General features: G+C 50.4%; 2 protein-coding genes and 1 long non-coding RNA gene across 7 annotated transcripts; 2 read left to right on the top strand and 1 right to left on the bottom strand.

Moving 5' to 3' along the window:
* Positions 1 to 117: 117 nt before the first annotated feature.
* mfn1a (mitofusin 1a) lies at positions 118 to 12,289 on the top strand. Of its 5 annotated transcripts, none has more exons than XM_044135028.1 (18): positions 118 to 966; positions 2,088 to 2,270; positions 2,339 to 2,571; positions 2,679 to 2,814; positions 3,293 to 3,455; positions 3,526 to 3,650; positions 4,347 to 4,455; positions 5,352 to 5,459; positions 5,546 to 5,699; positions 8,861 to 8,928; positions 9,059 to 9,180; positions 9,249 to 9,375; positions 9,480 to 9,584; positions 9,823 to 9,925; positions 9,993 to 10,369; positions 10,493 to 10,689; positions 10,763 to 10,897; positions 11,936 to 12,258. In XM_044135028.1, exons 3-18 carry the CDS (start codon positions 2,442 to 2,444, stop codon positions 12,003 to 12,005), a joined length of 2,229 nt encoding a protein of 742 aa, XP_043990963.1. In that variant the 5' UTR covers positions 118 to 966; positions 2,088 to 2,270; positions 2,339 to 2,441; the 3' UTR covers positions 12,006 to 12,258. The 5 variants fall into 5 exon arrangements, with proteins under 5 accessions (XP_043990963.1, XP_043990965.1, XP_043990961.1 ...); XM_044135030.1 differs by lacking the exon at positions 118 to 966 and having other exon boundaries at positions 1,980 to 2,270; positions 9,993 to 10,201; positions 10,268 to 10,369; positions 11,936 to 12,289; XM_044135026.1 differs by lacking the exon at positions 118 to 966 and having other exon boundaries at positions 1,980 to 2,270; positions 11,936 to 12,289.
* A 1,314-nt stretch (positions 12,290 to 13,603) lies between these two features.
* Positions 13,604 to 23,387, bottom strand: pex5lb (peroxisomal biogenesis factor 5-like b). Its single transcript, XM_044135024.1, has 13 exons — positions 22,502 to 23,387; positions 19,242 to 19,338; positions 18,878 to 19,084; positions 18,389 to 18,509; positions 17,288 to 17,360; positions 16,927 to 17,025; positions 15,708 to 15,830; positions 15,224 to 15,367; positions 15,077 to 15,147; positions 14,792 to 15,001; positions 14,462 to 14,627; positions 14,219 to 14,376; positions 13,604 to 14,151 (listed from the first exon to the last, which is right to left on the bottom strand). The coding sequence occupies exons 1-13, from the start codon at positions 22,514 to 22,516 to the stop codon at positions 13,953 to 13,955; spliced, it is 1,683 nt and encodes a 560-aa protein (XP_043990959.1). The 5' UTR covers positions 22,517 to 23,387; the 3' UTR covers positions 13,604 to 13,952.
* Positions 23,164 to 23,503, top strand: LOC122841596. Its single transcript, XR_006372407.1, has 2 exons — positions 23,164 to 23,297; positions 23,379 to 23,503. It is a non-coding gene; the product is annotated as an uncharacterized LOC122841596 (long non-coding RNA).
* Positions 23,504 to 24,759: the final 1,256 nt, after the last annotated feature.

The raw sequence follows: 24,759 nt of genomic DNA, 5'->3' as shown, positions 1-24,759 counted from the left end.
AGCGGCTCCCCCTGGGCCAGCCACCCCCAGCAGCGGCTCCCCCTGGGCCAGCCGCCCCCAGCAGCGGCTCCCCCTGGGCCAGCCGCCCCCAGCAGCGGCTCCCCCTGGGCCAGCCGCCGCCCCACTGGTTTTTGCTTTTTATTGCATTTTTCTGCTTCCTGCTTCGAAGTGAGTTATTATTTTATTATTTTTGTTGTGGTTCTGTTTGGATCCAGACAGATCAGAAGGTTCTGTTCCAGGACAACCCACTCATCCTGGAACATTTACCAGGCCAACCCTGGAAAGACTCTGGACCAGGTTTTGTCTGACCTTCCTCCAGAACCAGGAGAATTTACGGGTCAGAACCGGGTCCATCTGTTTCTCACCAGCATCTCCTCTTCTTCCTCCTGGTTCTGGACCGGTTGGTTCTGGATGTTCTCTGCCCTCATCATCGTCCTGGAGGAGTTTCGGGTTGCCATGGCGATGGGTCCGTTAACTTCAGAGGAACTCTGATGTTTCATCATCCTGCAGCTGCAGGCCACGCCCCCTTTCTCTGGCTCTCCAGGGTGCGGCCCCCCAACCAGAACCAGCAGAACCAGACTGATCCCATCTCCAGAACCATCAGAGACAAACTCCATGTCCTCCTAGAACTTTTAGAACCTCTGAAGATCTGAGAAGGTCCTTGAGACGAGTTCCTCTGACGGTCCAGATAGGACAGACTGATAGTGGTAGACGTGGTATCCATGACAACATTAAGTTCTTTTGAGGGTCCATACAGCTGAAGATGGCCGCAGCGTTTCAGGACCCATCAGGTTCAGCGGACCTGACTGTAATTAATATCGGTGTAGAAGACTGTGTGCGTCTAACATACGTTAATTTCAGATTTCTCATCAATTGAATCTTCCTCGGTCAGAAGCAAAAGGTCAACTCCACCAGTTTATTAATGGGAGAGGATGGTACAGATGATGAGGTGGAGATAGTAACAAGGTGCTTATATTTAGTTTTGTATGCATATGTGTGTGTGTGTGTGTGTGTGTGTGTGTGTGTGTGTGTGTGTGTGTGTGTGTGTGTGTGTGTGTGTGTGTGTGTGTGTGTGTGTGTGTGTGTGTGTGTGTGTGTGTGTGAGAGAGAGAGAGAGAGATAGAGACAGTTTGACGTATATTAATAGCCGGGCAAAAATGGCTACACACAGACACAGGATGAAAATGGCCTGTAGTACCACAGAAATCCACTGAAGGGCGCCATAACACCACATAAATTATCGGTGAAATGCAATAAACATACAAATGACAAAAACCGTCAGAAAATATGAATTGGCGGTACATTTCCTGATATACTAATATAATGACAAAGTACAAAGGCAGTCAGTTCTCAGAATCTCTCTCCTCCTGTCCCTTCCTTTCCCCTCCTGTCTCCTCTTGTCTCCTCCTGTCCCTTCCTGTCCCCTCTTGTCTCCTCTTGTCTCCTCCTGTCCCTTCCTGTCCCCTCTTGTCTCCTCTTGTCTCCTCCTGTCCCCTCCTGTCTCCTCTTGTCTCCTCCCGTCTCCTCCTTTCCCTTCCTGTCCCCTCTTGTCTCCTCTTGTCTCCTCCTTTCCTCTCCTGTCTCCTCCTGTCCCCTGCTGTCTCCTCCCGTCTCCTCCTTTCCCCTCCTGTCTCTTCTTGTCTCCTCCTGTCCCTTCCTGTCCCCTCTTGTCTCCTCTTGTCTCCTCCTTTCCTCTCCTGTCTCCTCCTGTCCCCTGCTGTCTCCTCCCGTCTCCTCCTTTCCCCTCCTGTCTCCTCTTTTCTCCTCCTGTCTCCTCTTGTCTCCCAGTGTCCCCTCCTGTCTCCTCCTGTCTCCTCTCGTCTCCTCCTTTCTCCGAATGTCTCCTCTTGTCTCCCAGTGTCCCCTCCTGTCCCTTCTTGTGTCCTCTTGTCTCTTCCTGTCCCCTCCTGTCTCCTCCTGTCCCCTCCTGTCTCCTCTTGTCTCCTCTTGTCTCCTCCTGTCTCCTCCTGTCTCCTCTTGTCCCCTCCTGTCTCCTCTTGTCTCCTCCTTTCTCCGAATGTCTCCTCCTGTCTCCCAGTGTCCCCTCTCGTCTCCTCCTGTCTCCTCTTGTCTCCTCCTGTCTCCAGGCGTTTGCGGCTCTAATCCTGCTAAGTGGATCAACGTTCCTCGGAGACTCTAAGCTCTTTAGACGCTGAAGCAGAGTTCTGTCCACCAGTTGGACCGGGCCATCATGGGAGCCGGTGTCGACCCGACTGGGAGCAGACCCTGAACAGGACTTACCTTTGAACCTGGGAGACCCACAGATCAAGGTAAGGACATGGTTCTGGCGTCTGTTGAAGGTCCAGTCCGTTCTGATTGCACCATTTACCTTCAGCAGGGTCAGAACCATCTGGACCTGGTTCTAGAGCAAAGTCAAAAACTTGACCTCCATAGAGCTGGACCAGAACCTCTGGTACTGGGTTTGGTTCTGTAAGTACTCTATGTACATAGGAGCCATGGACCCTGAAGACCCGTCTCCTCTGCACCGATTCGTGGTTGCTAAACGATCGATCGGGTCGATCTTCGACCAGCTGCTGGAGTTTGTGAAGAGCGGTTCTGCCTTTGTGGACGGTCAGAAACACGGAGAAACACACATACACACACACACACAAAGAAACACACTTCACCAGTTTGGACCTTCAGAACCGCCCATGTTGGTTTGCCTACTGTGATACCAGAAGCCGTTCAGAACCAGGACCTGGGTCCGGTTGCTGTGGAGGAGCAGAGCCTGGAGATGCAGAGCTGTGCCACCAAGCTGGCCGCCATCAGGGAGGTTCTGCTGCGGAGAACAATGAAGGTGGCCTTCTTCGGCAGGTCAGAACCGGGTCAGGAAGACTTCAGCTGAAGTGAACCGGGTCAGAACTACCTTCCACCAGTAGGGGGCGGTGTTCAGCCAGCATGTGGGGTTTCTATTGGGTTCCTGTTTCAGGGTTTCCCCCCAAAAAAACCTACTCAGCCCAGAGGTCAGAACGTGGAGGCGGTCCATTGGCGGTCCACTGATGGTCCACTGGCGGCCCACTGATGGGCCACTGGCGGTCCACTGGCGGCCCACTGGCGGTCCACTGGTGGTCCACTGACGGTCCACTGGCGGCCCACTGATGGTCCACCAGCTTCTGATGCCCTTGAAGCTGATGCTAGTGTTCAGTCGAGACCCAGTTAGTTCTGATCCGGGTGCTGCAGACAAACCACATAATTTTACCAGACTAGAAGTAGATGGCGATTTTTCTCTTGAACCATGAGGCAACTGGGGACGTGGCTCCGCCCCGGTTCCCCTTGTGTTGTCCTTCCTCAGAACCAGCAACGGGAAGAGTACGGTGATCAACGCCATGCTGCGGGAGCGGGTGCTGCCAAGCGGCATCGGCCACACCACCAACTGCTTCCTGAGCGTGGAGGGGACGGACGCTGCCGAGCCATACCTCACCACCGAGGCGTCTGCCGAGCGCCATGCCGTCTCTGTGGGTGAACAGAACCACCTGGGGCCCGTTTCTGTTCCGGTTCTGACTGCTCTCCCTCTGTGTCCTGCAGACAGTCAACCAGCTGGCCCACGCGCTGCACATGGACCCGGCGCTCGACTCAGGCAGCCTGGTCCGAGTGTTCTGGCCCAAGAACCGCTGCGCCCTGCTGAGGGACGACCTGGTTCTGATGGACAGGTGAGACCATCAGGTTCTGATCTGTCTGAGTTCAGAACCATCAGAACAGGTTCTGGTTCTGTCGTTTCCAAATTATTCAAGAGAACCTCAGGGTTCCAATTCAACCCGAGGGGCAGAACTACGGGGGAATTTTCCTGCCATAATCCAAGAGCGCGCATTTTCAGTCTGAAAGCAGGACTTCATGTCCGTCTTCTCCAAAGTTGTAACATTTGGACTCAAAACTTTTCCTCACGCTCACACTTAGTCCCGCCTTTGAAACATTTGGTACAGTAGTACACTAAACATCCATCTATCCATCCATCCGGATGTTTAGTGTAACACGGAGCAGAAAACCTTTGTTGTTTCTCCCTACATCCAGCAGGTGGCGCTGGTTGCTATAATTGACAGTAGCCACACAGGCACACCTGCTAGAAGGAAACAAACACACCCAGTACAACACTTTCATTCTATTGGCTGAGAGGTTGCCAGGTGACTGTGCCAAATGCGTTTCCAAAAGCGAGCAGAGACTAAATGTGAGTGCGAGGAGAAGTTTGGAGAAGACAGACACTTCAAAATGAAAGTGTGTGTTCTTGGATTATGGCAGGAAAATTCTTCCATACAGAACCACTGGCCCGTCTGGGTTCTGAGGGAGTCTTCCTGAAGTCTTTGTCAGAAACAGAGAGATTCAGATTAACTCTGACCTCTGACCCCTGGCAGCCCAGGGACGGACGTCACCCTGGAGTTGGACAGCTGGATCGATAAGTTCTGTTTGGACGCCGACGTCTTTGTTCTGGTGGGGAACGCCGAGTCGACGCTGATGAACACGGTGAGGAAGGCCACTTCATCATCATCATCATCATCATCATCATCATCATCAGGTGTCTTAAAGGGCCGGTACCTGCAGGTGGACCGGATGTTCTGGTTCTGGCAGGTCTGGTTCAGGAAGCTGAGCTCCATTAGACAAGAACCCGACCGGATCAGAACCAGACTGAGGCAGAGCTTCACCTGGAAGAAGATCCCTCAGACAGAACTGGACGGGTTCTGGCCCAGGATAACATCATCAGAACCACAACCAGTCCTCTCCATCTGGCCCATCTGTGTCCAGAGGAACCAGAACCAGTTCTATTGAAAGGATCCAACTGCAGACAGTGGAGGAGGTCCAGTTCTGGTGGGGTTGGACCATCAGCGTTCTCGGCCTGTCCAGCATCTGTATCAACAGAACCTGTTGGAGTAGGGTGACCAGATTTGGGTTTCTGAAAAGGAGGACACTTCTTTTTTTGTTGGCGGGGGGTGGGGGGGTAGAATCGGCGGACACACATGTGCTACCGATTTCTTTGCCATACAAAGAAACCTGGAATGGAGTAGTGGAACGGAGTGGCAATGTAATCACAATGCACTGTAAGCTATGTAATGTGTTTTGAGGCAGTTGACCAAAATCCCGGACGATTTTTAAATTCCCCCCGGACATTTTTTTAGGTCTGAAAAGTAGGACATGTCCGGGAAAAAGAGGACGTCTGGTCACCCTATATTGGAGACCTCTGATCGGACCTCTGGCCCGGTTCTGTTCTGTTCTGATCTGGTTGTGGTCGCTAACTTGATTCTAACCCTGTTCTGCCTTGACCCAGTTTTGTTCTGACCTGGGATCTAGTAGCAGACGCAGCTCTGGCCCGAACTCTGGCCCGGTTCTGGTAATTGAACCGGTTCTGGTCTGGTTCTGTCCAGGAGAAGCTGTTCTTCCATAAGGTCAGTGAGCGGATCTCCAAGCCGAATGTCTTCATCCTCCATAACCGCTGGGACGCCTCGGTGACGGAGCCCGAGCTCATCGACCAGGTGAGGAGCCATTACCATGGCAACGCCGCTGCTCACGTTTCCTAACCCCCCACCCCCCTTCTGTACCCCGGGCCCCTGCTGCCCAGGTGAGGAAGCAGCACCTGGACCGCTGCATCAGCTTCCTGTCTGAGGAGCTGCGGGTCGTTGAACCGGACCGGGCCGCTGGCAGGATCTTCTTCATTTCCGCGAAGGAGGTTCTGATCTGCAGGACGCAGCGGAACCAGGGCATGCCGGAGACAGGTGAGACGGAGGGACAGAGGGGAACCGGGTCGGATGAACCGGGCTCTGGTTCCTGATGGGGTTTCCCCAGAAGGTTGTGAAAGATAAGGTTTGATGAGAATAATTAAAACCTGTCAATGTTTGACATCGTCTAGTAAAATGTTTTTCCGTCAGGCTACAGAGCTGCTACATGATTAGCTGCTACATGATGAGCTGCTACATGATGAGTTGCTACATGATTAGCTGCTACATGATTAGCTGCTACTTGATTAGCTGCTACATGATTAGCTGCTACATGATTAGCTGCTACATGATTAGCTGCCACTTGATTAGCTGCTACATGATTAGCTGCTACATGATTAGCTGCTACATGATGAGTTGCTACATGATTAGCTGCTACATGATTAGCTGCTACATGATGAGTTGCTAAATGATTAGCTGCTACATGATTAGCTGCTACATGATGAGTTGCTACATGATTAGCTGCTACATGATTAGCTGCTACATGATTAGCTGCTACTTGATTAGCTGCTACATGATTAGCTGCTACATGATGAGTTGCTACATGATTAGCTGCTACATGATTAGCTGCTACATGATTAGCTGCTACATGATTAGCTGCTACATGATTAGCTGCTACATGATTAGCTGCTACATGATTAGCTGCTACATGATGAGTTGCTACATGATTAGCTGCTACATGATTAGCTGCTACATGATGAGTTGCTACATGATTAGCTGCTACATGATTAGCTGCTACATGATGAGTTGCTAAATGATTAGCTGCTACATGATTAGCTGCTACATGATGAGTTGCTACATGATTAGCTGCTACATGATTAGCTGCTACTTGATTAGCTGCTACATGATTAGCTGCTACATGATTAGCTGCTACTTGATTAGCTGCTACATGATTAGCTGCTACATGATTAGCTGCTACTTGATTAGCTGCTACATGATTAGCTGCTAATTGATTAGCTGCTACTTGATTAGCTGCTACATGATTAGCTGCTATATGATGAGCTGCAGTTGGGATTTGTTGTTTGCTGCTGAACTAAATCATTTAGTGGATAAAACAAACATTATTTTTACATCAACTTCTAAGTTATGAGAAACTTTTGTTAAAATCCTTTGAAGGCTCAGAATCAGTCCGGTACTGGTACCGGTCCACATTCTCAGGGGAGAAAGACTCACCTGGTATAAATGACATTTTTAGCTGTTTTAGCTTAAGAGAAATAAATTTAACCAAACAATGTGATGAATATGTGTAGAGCTGCACCGATGGCAGGTTTCTGTCTGGTTACCATCTTTAAACAACCTGACCTGCTGGTTTGGATTTAGGCTGATATGATTTTTTAAATGTTGCTAAATGTAGAAATAAAGTCAGTGAGTTGGTAACAATGAGGTTAATATTGTTAACTGTAAACATTCAGACCTGGTCTGTCAGTCAAACCTCAGAGCAGAAGAGGACAGAGATGATCTATAAACCTTTACTGATGAAGATCAGATCAGCTTCACATGGAAGTATCAGCCGATCACGACGCCCCAAAATGAAGGAAATCGGCTCCCAGAAACCAACTGGTGGATAAACCAGTTGGACAATAAATGTTTCCTATTAAACATGAATATAATGTAAACAGCCAGAGAGGCAATCAGTTTATAGCAGGTGTGTGAATGATGTACTGATCGGACTGCTGACTGCAGCCGGTCCACAAGGTTAGCATTGCTAGAGGGGCCCAGAACCAGGTTTGGCTCAGGGCCCCATGGAGGTTTGGGCCGGCCCTGGTATCAGACATCCTGATATAAGACACGGTACTGCAACTGTGACCTCAAGTCGCAACGCAGCTCAAAGCCCCGGTGGCGGGGAGGCCCCTGAATGGCCCCTGCCAGCAGCTACTGAGTTTTCTTTGCCTTAATATCCCAGTCTAATAATTCTAGATCTAGAGGTTTAACTATTCTGTAGTTTTAACCCCTTTGTTCTCTATGGTCTATAAATCAGGCTGCAGGTTAAATAAATATTTATTAGGGCTTCATTAGTAAAATGGCAGCAATTGTTCTTATTTCATAACTTCATGACCTTTGACCTTCTCTCCTCTGCTCTGTTTAACAGCTTCAGTTTCAGCAGCAGAAACAGAAACTTTATATTTGTAGGAAGTATAGAAATATAGACTAGATTTGGTTTGTATTTCCCTGCATGATGGCAATGATACAGTTGGATCCAATCAGATTATTGATCAATATTGGTTGATCAAGAATCTATGTTGTACGGTGTTTTAAGATCTGGTTCAATGTGTCCTTTTTTAACTTTGAACCCCTGCCCCTCCAAAGCTCTCTGCACGGCCCTGCATCCTGGCCCCTTGTTCTTTCCTCTGTTTGCCGTTACAGTTGAGTCGTTCACCTGCAGGTTAAAAACAGACGTGTTTTCCTCTGCTCCCTCCTGTCCAGCTTCGCTTGCTCTGTTTTTGTGCTGCTGTTTTGGAGCCCCTCTTTGCACGTCCTCTGACGCTACAAACTATGGATCTGGTTAACCGGTCTCTCAGTGCAACTAATCAAAGTTTCTCAACGGGACGACTGGACACAGGAGAGCCCACAGAGGGACACATCCTGGATTTATTTGGATTCATGATGACAGGGTTTCTGCTGTCAGGAGTTGGTAGATACCTGGAATATCCACAGATTTGTGTCAGATTGGGCCGACGGGCGAACACTCAGACCGATGCTGTGGGACAGAGACGCAAGTTGGATGAGATTCTTTCCACGCCGACTGGATGATTGGGACGAACTGACATGTTCTGGTTGAGACTCCAGGGCAAATTTGAAGTCTGTCTGATCTAAAGACAATTTGTCCGGCTTGGGCTGCACGGTGGTGCAGTTGGTAGCACTGCTGCATTGCAGCAAGAAGGTCCTGGGTTCGATTCCCGGCCCGGGGTCTTTCTGCATGTTCTCCCTGTGCATGGTGGGTTCTCTCCGGTTCTCCGGCTTCCTCCCACAGTCCACAGACGTGACTGTCAGGTTAATTGGTCTCTAAATTCTGGTCTCTGTGTTGCCCTGCGACAGACTGGTCACCTGTGCAGGTGACCAGTCTGTGGCCCACAAGCCAGCAGCTCCTCCTGAAGGTGTTCGAGACCCGATGGAGATCCGGCTCCCTGTGGCCTTGATAACTGACTATCTCCAATCTGCAGGGGGCGCTATGGCTGAGGGCTTCCAGGACCGACTGACAGAGTTCCAGAAGTTCGAGAGAACCTTCGAGGTACAGAACCACAGAACCCAGTAACCAGAACCACAGAACCACAGAACCCCTTCCTGAGCCTGTTGTTCTAATGCTGCTTGAATTTGCCCATTGGTTCTGACCCGGTTCTGACCCAGTTGTCTATGTACAGGAGTTCATCTCTCAGTCGGCGGTCCGGACCAAGTTCGAGCAGCACACGGTGCGGGCGTGGCAGATCACCGAGGCCATCAAGACCGTCATGGACGCCATCAACATCGCGTCGGCCGACAGGAAGTGAGATCAGTCAGGTGACCTGCTGAGCGCGCTCAGTGGGAGCCCCTCTGACCTCTGACCTCTGACAGGATCTGTTGCCTGGAGGAGCGGGAGGAGCAGCGGGACCGGCTGGACTTCGTCCGGGGTCAGATGAGCCGTCTGAGCGACAGCGTGAAGAACCGGATCAGAACCCTGACGGACGACGTCACCGCCAAGGTTCCCCCGACCCGGCAGGACCAGGGTTCTGGTTCCGGTTCCTGCCGCCATTGAACCCGTGTCTGTGTGGTTTCCATGGTAACCAGTGACTGTCTGCGTCCCAGGTGGCCTCGGCGCTGCTGGACCAGATCCATTCCCTGCCGGTTCTGGTGGAGGAGTTCCGGGCCGACTTCAACCCGACCCCGGAGAACCTGGAGCTCTACAAAGCTGTGAGTTCTGGAGCCCACAGGTTCTGATGAGGTACTGGGTTCCTGGGCCGAGCCGGACCGGGTCCAGGTGGTTTAAAGCGGAGCCACCCTTCAGAACCAATCGGACCTTGGTGGTTCTGCTGGTGATAAAAGGCAGAGCCCACCGGACCAGCAGGGGGCGCCCTGGTGGTCACTGACCTGCTGTAGACCCAGAACCTCCATGACCCGATACTGACCCGGTTCTGTCCCGGTTCTGCAGAAACTGGTGCAGCACCTGGAGCAGCGTCTCTCTGGGGGTCTGGCTCATCGTTGCCATGGCGATGTCCTCAGGGACATCCGGGACGCACAGAAACTCATGACAGGTACCGACCCGTTCTGGTTCTGACCCGGGAGAGGCCGTCCGTCTGACCGTGTCCTGTCTGTCCCCAGACAGCGTGCGTCCCCTGGTGTCGCCGTCCGTCCAGCAGCAGCTCTGCGCTCCGTCCTCGTCCTTCGAGATGACCTTTGACCTCAGCCTGGCCCCCCTCTGTGCCGACTTCAGGGAAGACATCGATTTCCGGTTCTCCCTGGGCTGGACCGCCCTGGTGACCCGCTTTGTCGGCGCCACCGGCGCCCACCGGGCGCTGGCCGTCCCTGAGGTTAGCGCCGCCCGGTGGACGGGTCGTCCGGCGGGACGGGCCGCTGACACGCTGCTCTGTCTGCAGGACGGACCGTCCCTCAAGGACCGGCTGGTGGTTTCCATGGCAACGGGCCTGGTGTCGGTGTCCTCCAGGGCGTCCATGGCAGTGCTGCTGATCGGGGGCGTGGTGAGTCCAAACCGGGCAGGTCCAGAACCGTCCACTTTGTCTCCTGGTTCTGCTGGTGAGACAGAGAGACAATGCAGCTCTGGACACATCTGGACACGTCCTGTAGCTGTGATGTGTGTCCAGGTGTGGCGCTCGGTGGGCTGGCGGGTCGTGGCCCTGTCCGTCTCCCTGTACGGTTTGCTCTACCTGTATGAGAGACTCACCTGGACGGCGTCCAGCCAGGAGCGCGCTCTGAAGCAGCAGTTCACAGAGTTTGCCGCCTTGCGCCTCCGCGCCGTCGTTCCCGTCACCAGCTCTGCCTGCAGCCAGCAGGTGTTCAAGTAAGCCCCGCCCCTTCAGAACCGGCTGGCGGTTCCGCTGGCGGTTCTGACGGCCATGTTTTCTCTCTGTGAGGGAGCTGACCTCCACCTTCGGCCGCCTGACCCAGAGAGTGGACCTGAGCGAGGCGGAGCTGGAGGGACGGATCCGGCAGCTCACCTGCAGGATCCAGAGGCTGGAGGCGACCCAGAGGAAGTCCAAGGCCTTCAGGTGAGGGGCGCTCGCGTTACCTGCTCTGGGGTCCTTCTTTTTAGAGAGACTAAATGACCCACAGATGCATTCAGACGCTACATCTTGGAGACAAAAACTGAGCAACATTATTATTTACATTGGAGTAAGGTTTTCACATTTTTATTTTTATTTTCTTTATTTTATTGTCTGAGGACAAATGTGGTTCAGTTTCATCATTTAAACAATAAAATATTAAAATCATAAAACTCATCAGGTTTGATGCTTCTTGGTCTAAATAACTGAATCTTTCAGTGGATTTGGCTGTTTTGTCACTTTGTAGTTTGTTCACAGATAAAGTTTCTGTTTCTGTCGCATTTTCACAACAGGTCAAAAGTTTGTGTGTATTTACACAAACTGACGCAAATTTCATTTTTATACTTGCTGACTTGCGCGCGCCGCCTTACACAGGAGCCCCCTGAGCCATGATTTAAAGTTCAGGAAGAGACAGAATCCAGAAAAGACAGCGGAGGTCAGAGGTCAGGAGCAGGGCAGACAGCGGAGGGCAGGAAGTGAAAACCAGCTGTTGTTGTTGTTGGGTACAGCTAACCGACAAGTTAACGTCACTAACCGCTAACTCACTGAACAAGATTCTTAGCCCTGCTAACGCTGAACTGCTAAACACATGAAAAGTGATGTCAAGCTAGCGCTAACATTAGCTCGGTTGTTTCCCATCTTCATCTCCTTCCAGCTGCTCTGAGACTCGCTGACTGCAACATTCTGTTTCTGATTCTCAAATCCTAACTTAACATCACAAGAACAGGAAATGGAAATCATGATGTGACATAAAGTTCATCCTAGTCATGAAAATGTCAAATGTTTTATGGTAATTGGTTTGAAAGGCTCAAAAACGACAGCCATCTTGAAAAATGGCCGTCATCCTGAAACTCCAGTGGCTGAATTGGCATTGCAACAAATGATTCTGATATGATTACAGACCAAGTGCCAGAACTGGACTTAGATCCAAAAGGTTCTGGTTGGACCAAACCTGATTAGAACTTGCTCTGGTTCTGCTTCCAGGAACCGGGCCACGGAGCTGGAGACCCAGCTGGAGGCCTTCTCTGCTCGCTACCTGCAGGTTGCGGACTGAAACAGCAGCGGTTTGGATCCACTTGCTCCAACCAGAACCAGGACCGGGCTGGAGGAGTGTGGTTCTGCCTGTGGTGGTGTGGGCCTGCTGTGGACAGACTGAGGCAGTACCAGGGTTTGGTTCTGGTCTCACTCGGGTTCATCTGGTTCTGATCCGTGACTTTCCAGGTGCTTGAGGTGAAGCTCTGCCTCCACCAGATGTTGCTGTGACCTCTGAAATGTTTAAAAGCCTTTATCCTGTAAATGATTCTCTGCTTCAGCCAATAAAAACATTAATTACAGAAATCTGGATTCATGGAAACCGGCTGAGAGATGTTCTAACAGAACCTGACAGAACCTCCAGGATGGATGGATGGATGGATGGATGGATGACTGACTGAGTCGGTCAGTCGATTAATTGGTTGGTTGATGCAGAAGACCAGCTCTCACCAATCAAAGGCAGAAGGAGTGGTGACCTTGTTGCCCCGTGTCTTGTAGCTGGTTTGAACTCGGCTCTGATTGGTTGCTGGAAATGAATCGATCTTTGAGGCCGGATGATGATGGAGGTGAAATCAGTTGGAATAATAAACGCTGAACTGATTATTGTCTTTAATACAGATTAATAGGATTCATGTGTGAAGTGACTTAAACACAAAGACAATGAATAAGACAGGATTAAAAGTGCAACAGTGCTCAACACTAACATATTAAAAACCATAAAAACAATCGAATAACACACAGGCTCGAATACAGCGCCCTCATTAGGACAACATGAAAATTACATTTAAAGGAATAAGAAATAATAAAACTTTGCTAAATTAAACTTTGGAAACTTTGGTTGTGCAACAGGAACCAAACTGGTTTCCTAGTTTAGTTTTGGGTGGAATTATCTGTCTGTATGGAGAGATGGTTGACCTCTGACCTCTGAGTTCAGCTATGAGTTTATTAAAAAGCCTCGTTATCACTGATTAAAACGAGTCTTTAGAAATGAATGTATATGAATATGATGAGTCAGAAGGTAAAACACAGAGCAGCTCAGATCAGATCCTCCGACTCCCTGAGGAGAAATACTGATATTATAACTTAATAAATAGTTCCACTGAGTATTATTTATGCATTTGACCTGCAGTTTAGGCCCCGCCCCCTTTGTTCTCACCTGAGCTTTTATTTTGGTGACTCAGTAAAACCTACCGACTCGACTCTGCAGCTCATATGGACGTTAATATTCAAGCATTGATAAATATTGATTAAACTACGGAGGCCTCTGGGGGTCATGGGGAAAGTTTCCCTCACAGAAAGTTCACTGCAACATTTGCTGCTCCGTTTTGTTTTCAGCCACAAATGTCAATTCAAAGTTAAAGTTTCAAATTAAGAGCCTCGCTGAAAGCGTGTTTATTCCGAACTCTGATTCGTTGCATGTTTATGTCTGTTTGTGTCGGTTGGCATGGAAACAAGAGACTGAACTGTCAGATGACTTATTTCCTGCAATAACAACTCAGAAATAATCCAAAGGGTTTTTACGTATTTTTTATTTCTTTCCTTCTTTTGGAAAATTTCTGTTTTTATCAGAAGTTTGTGGTTAATTTCTATCTTAAAGAAAAAGATATAAAACTTCAGATATTTCACATTGAGATTTTAACATCTATGGAAAACCTCAGATTATAGCAGAAAACAAGAGAAAGGCTCTCAGTGTTCAGTCATGAAGATAAACGGATCAGAACCAACAGGGAACGCAAAAGAAAAAACCCCATGTCCCCTACAGGCCTCAGTACTGAACACCGCTGCTATTAATACAAACTCTTCTATGTTCTGATCCCGCGTCTGCGCTACAGTCCGTTTAGCTCGGAGCAGCAGCTGCTGACGGGTCAGAGGTCAGGGGGCGGAGCTCCAGCAGAAGGTTCTCCAGGTTAAAGGGTTGTGCTTCAGGTGCAGCAGCATTCTCCTCCTCCTCTTGTGACCTTTGACCCGGTCACAGGTCTCCACCCTCCAGGGTTTTGGTCAGCAGGTCCAGGTCCCCCAGGCTGGCGGCCCGGTCCAGCCCGGGGTCGTCCATCATGGAGACGGCGATCCGCAGGGCGGCCCAGATGTTAGTGGACATCTGCAGCTGGCTGCAGCGCTGGCTGCACCTCTGCTGGGTCAGAGCTGTGACGAAGTTACTGACAGCCTCCCTGCAGAACCAGAACCAGGTCATAAACAAACCTTCGTCCCAGTAAGCGGGCTGCCGGGCGGCGGTACCTGAGCGCGCCCAGGTTGATGCAGCTGATGCCCAGGTTGTATCGGGAGCGGATGAAGCCGGGCCGCAGCTGCAGCGCGCGGCTGTACGCCTCCACCGCCTCGGCGCTGCGGCTGCCGTTAGCCAGCGTCGCTCCCAGCCGGTTCCACAGCAGGTAGTCCTGGAGACAGACACAAGAAGTGAGATCATCATGACATCATCAGCCTGCTGGGGGCCCACCAGAACCAGCAGCGGTCTGGTGCTACCTGCGGTCTGACGGACAGCGCAGCGCTGAACGCCTCCACCGCCCGATCAAACTCTGAGCTCAGGTTGTACAGAACTCCGAGTCCGGTCTGCAGGTCTGGATCCACGTTATCCACGTTCAGCTGCGCCGCTTCCTGGAAGAGCAGCAGAACTTCCTGCAGCGCCGAGCTGGAAGAAAAACATTGGCTTTATCTCCGCAGCGCCACCTGCTGCTTGCATCTTGGCCTCCAGATTCCTCCTTGGACATTCGGATTCGTTCTGGTACCGATGACCCGGGCCAACCGGACTCCTCCGGGCCGCCACGCTGACGTCCTGCTCAGGTGTTTCGTTACCTTGTGGATGTGGAGCAGCCGGGGCCCCTGCGTGGTGTGGCTGGGGAACCCTGTAGCGGACTCCTGCTCTGGACCAGGTGTCGGTATCTGTGGTTATGGCCGATCCAGCGGCGCAGAGCGTCACAGGCCTCCGGCAGCTGGCTGCTGTTGGTGAGGCTGGCGGCGAGCGCCATGAGGGCCGGCAGGTTGTTGGGGCGGAGCTCCAGACACCTGCAGCAGGTGAGCGGTTAGAGACCTTGGTCAGAGCTCAACAGATCAGGAAGACACGACGCCGGCCGGTCTGACCTCTGTAGCGAGGCGATGGCGGCCTGTTCGTTCTCGTTCTCAGCCTGAGTTGTTCCCAGGGTCTGCCACGCCTGCAACAGGAAACGGTCACTGGTGAGCGTCGATGGTCAGAGACTGGACCACGACAGAACCCAACCAACGGGTCACCTCAGCATCACTGGGGTCCTGCAAGATGGCGGCCTCCAGCAGCAGGACGGCGGCGTTCAGGTCTCCCTCTCTAGCTTTATCCTGACCCTCAGCGAAGGCATTGGGCCAGTCAAGGTACGGGTTGGTGCCGCTGAAGTAGTAACCCTGCATAACCACAGAGGTCAACAGAAAGTACCGCCCTGTGGTGGTACTTCCTGTTGACCTCATCAAAACCAGCCTCCTTCCTCCTGATGTTGCAAAACAAAAGCCTTTCAGCAGATGAGCTTTTATTGTGAAACATCTGCAGGATGTTGGTGCAGGTCTGATCTGACCGTGTCACCTCAGTCGCCATGGTGACGTAACCCTGACAGGATTAGAGGATTAGGGCCGCTGGCCGTCTGGACGGAAGCTGCTGGATTAAAGCTGCAGATTAACTCCAGATCACGACAGTGATGCATGCTGGGAAGCTGCAGGAGAAAACGAGGTGACATCATCAGGGCGTTACCTTCTCTACAGGTGAGCCGGGGGGTGGGGCCGGCTTCTGCTGGCTCTCCGACTCCTCCAGCCAGTTCCTGCGAGCAAGCTCCTCCCACTCCGCCTGCATCTTGTCCCAGAACTCAGTGTCCGACTGCAACAGAACCAGACCGGAACCTAATCAGAACCAGACCGGAACCCGATCAGAACCAGACCGGAACCTCATCAGAGCCAGACCAGAACCTAATCAGAACCAGACCAGAACCCGATCAGAACCTTGCCGGTCGACTCATCATGCACAACAGTGCAGTGAGTTGGTTCCATCAAGCAACTGAACTACGCCACCCTGTGGCCACACTGGTCCCTGCAGCAGCCTGATTCTATATCAGGGGTCTCCCGCCCCGGTCCTCAGGGGCTCCTGTCCTCCATGACACGTTTCCCTGCAGCGCCTGGAGACTGAGGAAATTCTGTCATCACTGGGAGAGCAGGCCCTGAGGACTGGGGTGGGAGACCCCTCAGATATGAGCTCAGACCTCTGACCGACCTTGGATCAGAACCAACAGAACCTCCGACTCAGCAGAAAGAGATCTGATCTAATCCAATTTCAGTCGGCAGGAATCTGAGAACAGGAATGTTCTGGTCAATCCGGCCAGAACCCGATCCGGTCAGAACCCAACACCTCCCTCTTCAAGGCTTCATCGATCTGTTTCGCTGGGTTCAAGGTCTGCTAATGCCTCACCGGATACACTGGGAGCACTGGGACAGTCAGGACTTAGTCAGGTCCAGATCTGGTTCTGTTCCACCATGTAATTCTTCTGCATCAACCGGAAGTTCTGGTTCCAGCAAAGCTCCAGCTGACCAATCAGGAGCTTCCAGCTAGAGCAGCGTTGTGATTGGTCCACTGAGGTGAGCCGGTGGGAGCACCAGGAAATCTGACATCACTACCTCTCCACTTCACCAGAACCGCAACAGAACCTGAACCTGGCAGAGGTCTCAGAACCTCATCAGAATAATGGACTCTCCCGGACCAGAACCTGGAGATCAAGTCCAGATATCGGCCTCCAGGTGACGCTGTGGTTCTGGTCCGGTTCTAGAACGATTACCAACAGTTTCTGGTTCTGGTTCTGATCTGAGCTCAGCTCTGTCCATCTGCTGACAGGAAGTTGCTGGAGGGACACTTCCTGTCACAGGCCAGGGACAGACGGGTCGTTGGGGGACAGACGGGTCGCCTGACAGCAGGTGAGTCTTACCTCTACAGCTGCCTTTGCGCGGACGAACTCGTCCTCCTGGGACTCATTCCTGGCCAGCAGAGAGCGAGTCCGTCTGCGGAGTCTGGACACGCTGCTGTCCTGCAGAGACGGAGACAGAGGTCGTCCAGCAATGGTCCAGTCAAAGTAAAAATAAGCCAGCTTTATATCCCCTGCTCCCTGAACTACACACAGTCTGCTGGTCTCAGGTCTCTGAGGAAAGTAGCTGGAACACCTACTGGGTTACCATGGCAACAGGACGACCCTACAGTGATGAGATGTTCAACTGGTACCGGCCTGGTGCCAAGATAGAACCTGGTACCCAGTCAGGCCCGGTTCCTCAGCAGAATCTAGTGGCACTGACCTGGTTCAGAGATATGAAGTCCAGATCGTCCAAACTGCTCTTCATCAAAGGATCTGTCCTAAACTCTGCAGACCTGGAGACACACAGACAACCTTCAACTAACCTCCAATCAATGTTCAATTAACCTTCAATTAACCTTCAACTAACCTCCAATCAACGTTCAATTAACCTTCAATTAACCTTCAACTAACCTCCAATCAACCTTCAATCAACCTCCAATCAATCTTCAATTTACCAGGTGAGTGTTTAAAATCAAATTCTTATTTCTAACATCTACATGGCTGAAGGGAAGAACACAGGAAGATCAAGCAAAACATTTATGTTAGCATTAGCAACACAGAAAGTTTACCGCCATGTTAGCATTAGCAACACAGAAAGTTTACCGCCATGTTAGCTATAGAAACACAGAACGTTTACCGCCATGTTAGCATTAGCAACACAGAAGGTTTACCGTCATGTTAGCATTAGCAACACAGAAAGTTTACTGCCATGTTAGCATTAGCAACACAGAAAGTTTACCGTCATGTTAGCATTAGCAACACAGAACGTTTACCGTCATGTTAGCATTAGCAACACAGAAAGTTTACCGTCATGTTAGCATTAGCAACACAGAAAGTTTACTGCCATGTTAGCGTTAGCAACACAGAACGTTTACCATCATGTTAGCATTAGCAACACAGAAAGTTTACTGCCATGTTAGCATTAGCAACACAGAACGTTTACCGTCATGTTAGCATTAGCAACACAGAAAGCTTACCGCCATGTTAGCATTAGCAACACTAGAAAACAGCAAAAACACAAAGGAAAAGCATGGCGCAAACATGTTAGCTGAAATTATTCTGACGGTTTGGTCTCTGGAACCTCTTTGCAGGTCTCTATTGATGAAAAGCTGCTCAGCGTTGGAGCTCTCAATATTCACTGCCCCCCGCAGGCTGCTGCTGGAATTAACCAGCTTCCTGTAAATAAATCTGAGGATCATCAGCAGAGTGGAAGGTCTGAGTCTGAGTAGCAAGAGAACCGGGCCGAACCAGAAGCCAGAGAAGAACCAGCCGGACCGGTCTGCTGCTGCTTCACGGGACTGGCTTGAGGCGGGATGGTTACCATAGCAACTCGCTGGAGGAGTGGTGGGAGGTGCATCTGGCCTGGCAGCGTCTGCGCCGTCCCCCGTCCTCCAGGTCCAGGTCCAACTCGTCCCACTTGTCCAGAGGAGAGGACAGGCTGACTGGGAAGACAAGCAGAGAGAGCAGTTCCTGACCTCTGACCTCAGCGTGATCCGTGAGCTAAAACAGGAAGTTCTCATCAAAGTAAAAGCTCAGATTAAGGCGTTGTCATGACGACTGGCTGACTTCAAAGCTTTTAACTAAATGAAGCTGCTGAGTGTCAGGATGAACCAGAACCGCCAGCTGAATCTGGCCGGATCCGGATCCGGTTCCAGAACCAGAACCACTGACATTTTAACGACTCCAGAACCTCCATGATGTTCTCTGCAGAACCTTTGAGGTTCATCCGAACCAGAACTTCTGGGTTCTGATGGACCTCAGAGGAAACCCGTCTGATCCTGACAGCTGAACCAGTACCAGCCCGTCTTACCTGAGTCCAGGGACGTCCTGTCGGGGGTTCCGGGCCTGGCAGGCTGGCGCTCCAGTTGGACCGGGACCAGCTCCGTCTCCTCGGTTTTGGTTCTGTGCCGGGGGCTTCTGGACCCGGTCGTCCTCCTCACTGGACTCTTGGTGACCGGGTGGTGCCGGGTCTCTGCCGGGTCGCTCAGGTCCACCAGGTCCAGAGCCGTGGACAGAACTGCAGCAAGACAGACAGGGCACCGGGTCAGAACCAGGTCAGAATAGAACCAGGTCAGAGCTGCTCTGGTCCAGTTCTGGCCACACAGGGAAACATGATCCGGCCTGACCCGCAGCAGGTCAGAGGTCATTAGCAAAGCGGTTCCTGCTGAGTGTACCTGCAGGGTTGGAGGTCGGGGGTCGTCCGGAGGTGGCCTCGCTGCGGCTCTCTGCCAGGAAGTCATCGATGGAGGGGCTCAGCAGGGGGCGGCTCTCCTGCAGCAGGCAAACAGAGCTTTCAGCTCGACCTCTGACCTTCAGAGCAGCTCCAGGACTCACTGCAGCCTGAATCTGATTTGATTAGACACAGGCCTCCTGAATCCATGTGACCCGAGTCTGAGCCACCAGGTGGCGCTCGTTGCCAAGGCAACCCGAGTCTGAGCCACCAGGTGGCGCTCGTTGCCAAGGCAACCCGAGTCTGAGCCACCAGGTGGCGCTCGTTGCCAAGGCAACCCGAGTCTGAGCCACCAGGTGGCGCTCGTTGCCAAGGCAACCCGAGTCTGAGCCACCAGGTGGCGCTCGTTGCCAAGGCAACCCGAGTCTGAGCCACCAGGTGGCGCTCGTTGCCAAGGCAACCCGAGTCTGAGCCACCAGGTGGCGCTCTGACCCTCATTGAAGTCCAGACGTCTCTGCTCTGCATCGTGATTCGCCCAAGAAGAAAAGTGCTGCCAAGGCGACCATAAAGAGTCCTGGCTCCACAGTTAGTGTCCATGTTTAGTCCCACTGAGCATGCTCAGTAGGCAACGTCACAGCGCCCTCTACAGCACAGCAGGGACAACAGCAGATCACAACCAGTATGAAATAAACACACAAAAAAAAGAAATCAGAAGTGAGCATTAAGGCCTGCAGCGGGAACGCAGCCTTGGTTCTGGTTCTGGTTGGACCGGACTTTAATAGGAAGTCATGACATCATCTTTCAGCTGATAAATGTTTTTGCGTTTTTTGGAAGGATGGAAGGAAAAGGAGGAGTAAGAGGAGGAGGAGGAAGAGGAGGAGGAGGAAGAGGAGGAGGAGGAAGAGGAGGAGGAGGAAGAGGAGGAGGAGGAAGAGGAGGAGGAGGAAGAGCTTCTCAGACAGAACAGGTGATGAGCTGATGAAGAGGAGCAGCTAGGACTCTGCGGAGTGATGAAGAGTGTTTAATGTTTCATCGCTCTGTGTTTCAGGGTCGGCCAGCCGGTGTGTGTGTGTGTGTGGGCGTGTGTGTGTGTGTGTGTGTGGGCGTGTGTGTGTGTGTGTGTGTGTGTGTGTGTGTGCGCTGCGGCAGCATATTAACTTTGGGTCCTCTGGGGATCAGATGCTCCTCTGTCGCTTCAGACCCGGTTCTGCTGATCAGACCTCTGACTCCCTCTGGTTCTGGACTCAGGTTCAGGTCTGAGACTTCTGATCATCTGGATCCATTGATCAGTTATGGATACGATCAGCTGATGAGCAGATCTGATCGGTTCTTTGGGTTCTGCTGCAGATTCTCTGTTTAATGAAGGATTGTTTGTTCAGCAGAACAGCTGTTTATTTTTAGACCAACACACACACACACACACACACACACACACACACACACACTGCCCCGGTCACCCTGACTGTAACTACAGGAGCCTGCAGAGGACACACCATCTGCTGCAGAGGAACCAGAGCGTCAGGGTTCCTCCCTCTGCTGCAGGGTCAGAGGTCATCACATCCAGCTCACTGAGGAGGTCAGAGGTCATCATTAAAACCTGCAGGATGCTGGGTGGGACATCACCTTTAGCTCCGCCCACATTCAGTAGAAGGACACTCTTCATGTCAGGCTGCAGACTGCTGCCCCGAGTTCTGACTGACAGGCTCAACTTCCTGATGTTCAGGTACAGTCACACCTGATCATGATCCAGATCCATGGTGGAATTTTTCTGCCATAATTTGAGAGCACACATGTTCATTTGGAAAGCAGGACAAGTTTCGTCTCCAAACTTGTAATGCTTGTACTCAAAACTTCTCCTCACATTTAGTCTCTGCTCAAACTCTCTGCTCACTTACGAAACATGGAACTGCCTTTTGGCACAGTTGCCTGGCAACCTCTCAGCCAATAGAATGAAAGTGTTGTACTGGTGTGTTTGTTTCCTTCTAGCATATGTGCCTGTGTGGCTACTATTGATTGTAGCAACATGCGCCACCTGCTGGATGTAGGGAGTTTGTTGGGTGAACAAAATCCTCCCTAAGATCAGTAGCTGTTAGCGATTAGTAGCTGTTAGCGATTAGTAGCTGTTAGCAATCAGTAGCTGCTAGGGTAACCCTAACCTCCAAATCACAGAGCAGCAAATTGAGCTGCTGCTCCCTCCGACTTTATCAAACGGTTTTTCTTTTTGTTTCGTCTTTTATGGTTTAAAATGAATCTCTAACTTTCACTACTGCTTGATTATTCTAGATTCATGTTTGGTCTGCTGGGGGTTTAACTGGATTTTCTTCAGGAACCAGGATGTTCTGAGTGGAACCGGTTCTTGTGTGGTGTGTTGCTCCTGCCGTGTGTCTGGACTCAGGAACCGACCAGAACCTGTTGGACTTTTATGGCTCTGTGGTCACAGAGGTTTGGAGAATCGGCCCACAATCCTTAAATCCTGTGAACCAGACCTAAAACTCTCAGCTCTACTCCTCTCATCTCGTCTCTCTGCTGCCCTAACGCTCTGACTCTGGTCGCTATGGTAACGTTTACATGTCCCTTCAAAATAAGATACAGATGCTCCACAAAAACGAACATTTGACCTCAGGATAAGGACTAATGGAGAACTGATCTTGTTTCTCTGCAACCAGACGGTCCATCTGGGAGAGATGAGAGACACCAGAAGTGTTGCTGATGCTCAGGGTTCTTGGTCTCTAGTGGAGAAACAGTTTGAAGCTTCATGGCCTCATTAACATCCGGTCACCATATCATGCAGAGCTTGGACTGTGGGAATCACCTACTGGGATAAATCCATCCTCCTGTCTCTTCTCTGGGCCTTTTCCCTTCATAAAGAAACTTTACAAAGAATCTGATCTGGTTCTGACCCATTTTGCTGCTTGTAGCTCAATGTTGGCGCCAAGACGGAACCCAGAGAGTCCGGTTAAAGGATTTTCAAAATAAAAGATCCTCCAGACTCAAATAATACATAAAAAGGAAAAATTTAATTATTTCTTGCGCAACCCGCTAACAATTGGTCCACGGACCGGTACCGGCCTGCGGCCCAGGGGTTGGGAAACACTTTAAGGAACCAAGAAGCAAATTAATTCGGGTTCTTCTCCCTGATCCGGTTCTCTAGAACCCAGTAGAAACCTTGAGTATCTGAACCAGAGGAACTTTCCTGGCCGGGTTCCGAACAGAACCATCCCTGAGCTCTCTCGGTTCTGCTAGAGTTCTGTTGGCCTCACTCACCTGGACTTGGTACATGTTGCTGTCTGCAGCCGCCGGCGGTCCACTTGGACACGGTTCTGCTGCCCCGACCCACCGCTTGTCCGACCCGAACCTCCCTGACTTCTGGACAGGAATGATGCCGTCTTCGACTCCGTTCCGGTCCCGGTCCGCTCACCGCTCTGGTCCTAGTTCCGCCGTGGTGTTGCTGTGTTCCAGGTCCAGTTCCTGGTTCGGTTCGGCTCCGCGGCAGCTCTGGGTTCCTCGGTGTCCGAACTTCTAGTCGCTCCGCTCAGCTGGAGGCGGAGATGAAAATAAACCGAACGGAGCCGAACTTGGCCGAACAGTTCCGAGGGCTGCAGACCCAACTTCCTGGGAGGTTTTCATAATAAAAGCCTCTCGAGGAGCAACTGTTGGTGATCCAGGTTCTGGTCGGAACCAGGTCCAGAGTAGAGATGGATTCTTCGGGTTTAGCTCACTGGTTCTGGTGACAGGTTCTGGTCCAAATGAGGCGATTCTGAGGCGATGCACAGTGGGTTGCATGTCGATATTCTGGTTTCTGGTTCCGAGGAGATCCAGAGACCCGAACTTGGTTTGGTTTTCGCCGAACGGTGTTATAGATTAACTGGTGGCGGCATCTGGGAGAGACAGATGTTTCTGTGGGCGTGGCTTTTTAGGACCCCTTTACCGAACCAGGAAGTAAACAATTGCTATAAGCTTTAAAAACTACAAATTTTGCAAAAATATGATCCGATTCTGTAAGAAACCCATTAAGATCTCTGGAATAACTCATTAGAAAGACTTTTATTGGTCTAACATGGTATGTTGCCTTTTTTTAAATCTGCAAAATCACCAAAACATGTAAATTACTCAGAACTTGTCCTGATTTCTGTCGCTTCAGAGGCTGAAACTCGTCAAAGGAAGATTTAAAGATGCTGTAAACTGATCTCAAAGCAAAGATTAATCCCTGAAAGCGACATAAATGTTGAAGAGCCATGGGATTAAAAATAAAATGTTTAAAAAAGATCCACTGACTATGTTGTTTTTCACATCTCCCTGATAATGCAGATATTTCAAATAGATATCCACAGAAACAATAGAGAAATCTGTTTAAACATTGTTTTTGTAACATGTTATAGTTTATTTCCTAGTTCATTTGACAGTGCCATTTCTTCTTCGTTGTTGATATTTTTTCCTCTTAATTTAACTAAACATCTTTATTCTTTTCATCAATTGACTCTAATACTGAACCATAAGAGAAACGCTGTAAAAACTATTGTCTTATATACTTTTACATGAGAAACTGGTTAAAATCTTTATTCAAACTGAGACTCTGAAAGTGTCACCAGTTAATCCTGGTTAGTTTCTTAAAGCGCGAGGTGTCCATTAGATCAGAATCAATAACAGGTGATTATTGGACTTCAATCAGCTGATTTAGTTTAGTGGATAAATCAGCTCTCTGAGCTCAGCGACCGCTGGTTCGAGTCCAGTCAGAGATGTAGTCTGATTCACTTATTGGACCAGTTTATTTTATTGTCTAATAAATTATATTCACTTGCTGCCAACGTTTTGGAGGTAATATCGTTTAACAGGTTTACCAGGCTAACTTTTAACTGTAGGGATATTGTAGTGATGGTGAGATGAAGCCTCATGAGGCATTGTACCACTTGAGCCAATTGGTTCGAGAAAGGGTTCATTTCTTGAGGCTTCATGTGCACACGACACCACCTACTGGCCAGGTGTACAATCACAGCCCGCTGTATCTTAACACATGTGATGCATTGAATTTTTGTCTATTATGGGTCTTGGGAATGACTTCACAAAAGGTGTACATATGTGTACAATAAAATATTGTTTGAACAATAAAATATTGTTTGAATGTATTCTCTGTGTGTAATTATTCCCAAAATAGTGTCATGTGATATGGCATGTTGTGTAATAATGTTTTTCTGTGACTCTAGAAAAATGGCATGAGCTTAATCAGGCAGGGGACAGTGAAAGTGCTTGTGGAAGTAGGGAGGGGGTAGTGAATAGGCTAATGCTTGTGTAACTTGGATGATTTCATTCATTTTTATTAAGAAACAACAATTTCTCCACAGTTTTAGGTTTCAAAGGATTTCTCTTTTTTGACACTACTTCTCCAGCCTTTGAAAAGACACGCTCACATGGCACAGATAATGCTGGGGTGCATAAATAAATAAGTGCAAGTTTGTACAGATTGGGGTACAGTGACCGATGATTATAGTATAGTATATAGTATAGTAATGAAATACCTTGGCTGG

This window comes from Gambusia affinis, linkage group LG12, assembly GCF_019740435.1.
Source record: "Gambusia affinis linkage group LG12, SWU_Gaff_1.0, whole genome shotgun sequence".
Classification (NCBI taxonomy): Eukaryota; Metazoa; Chordata; class Actinopteri; order Cyprinodontiformes; family Poeciliidae; genus Gambusia; species Gambusia affinis.
The sequence above is the reverse complement of the archived record's forward strand: the minus strand, read 5'-3'. Positions and strand labels throughout refer to the sequence as shown.

Bases quoted from the DNA above. Each gene is read 5' to 3' on its own strand.
- mfn1a (XM_044135026.1), top strand. From the start codon at position 2,442: ATGTACATAGGAGCCATGGACCCTGAAGACCCGTCTCCTCTGCACCGA. The intron at 9,585-9,822 runs GTGAGTTCTGGA...CCGGTTCTGCAG, and splicing joins ACCTGGAGCTCTACAAAGCT to AAACTGGTGCAGCACCTGGA. The intron at 10,898-11,935 runs GTGAGGGGCGCT...TTCTGCTTCCAG, and splicing joins AGGAAGTCCAAGGCCTTCAG to GAACCGGGCCACGGAGCTGG.
- pex5lb (XM_044135024.1), bottom strand. The intron at 17,026-17,287 runs GTCAGTGCCACT...CCGTCTCTGCAG, and splicing joins ACTTCATATCTCTGAACCAG to GACAGCAGCGTGTCCAGACT. The intron at 14,628-14,791 runs GTAACGAAACAC...TTTTTCTTCCAG, and splicing joins GGCTGCTCCACATCCACAAG to CTCGGCGCTGCAGGAAGTTC.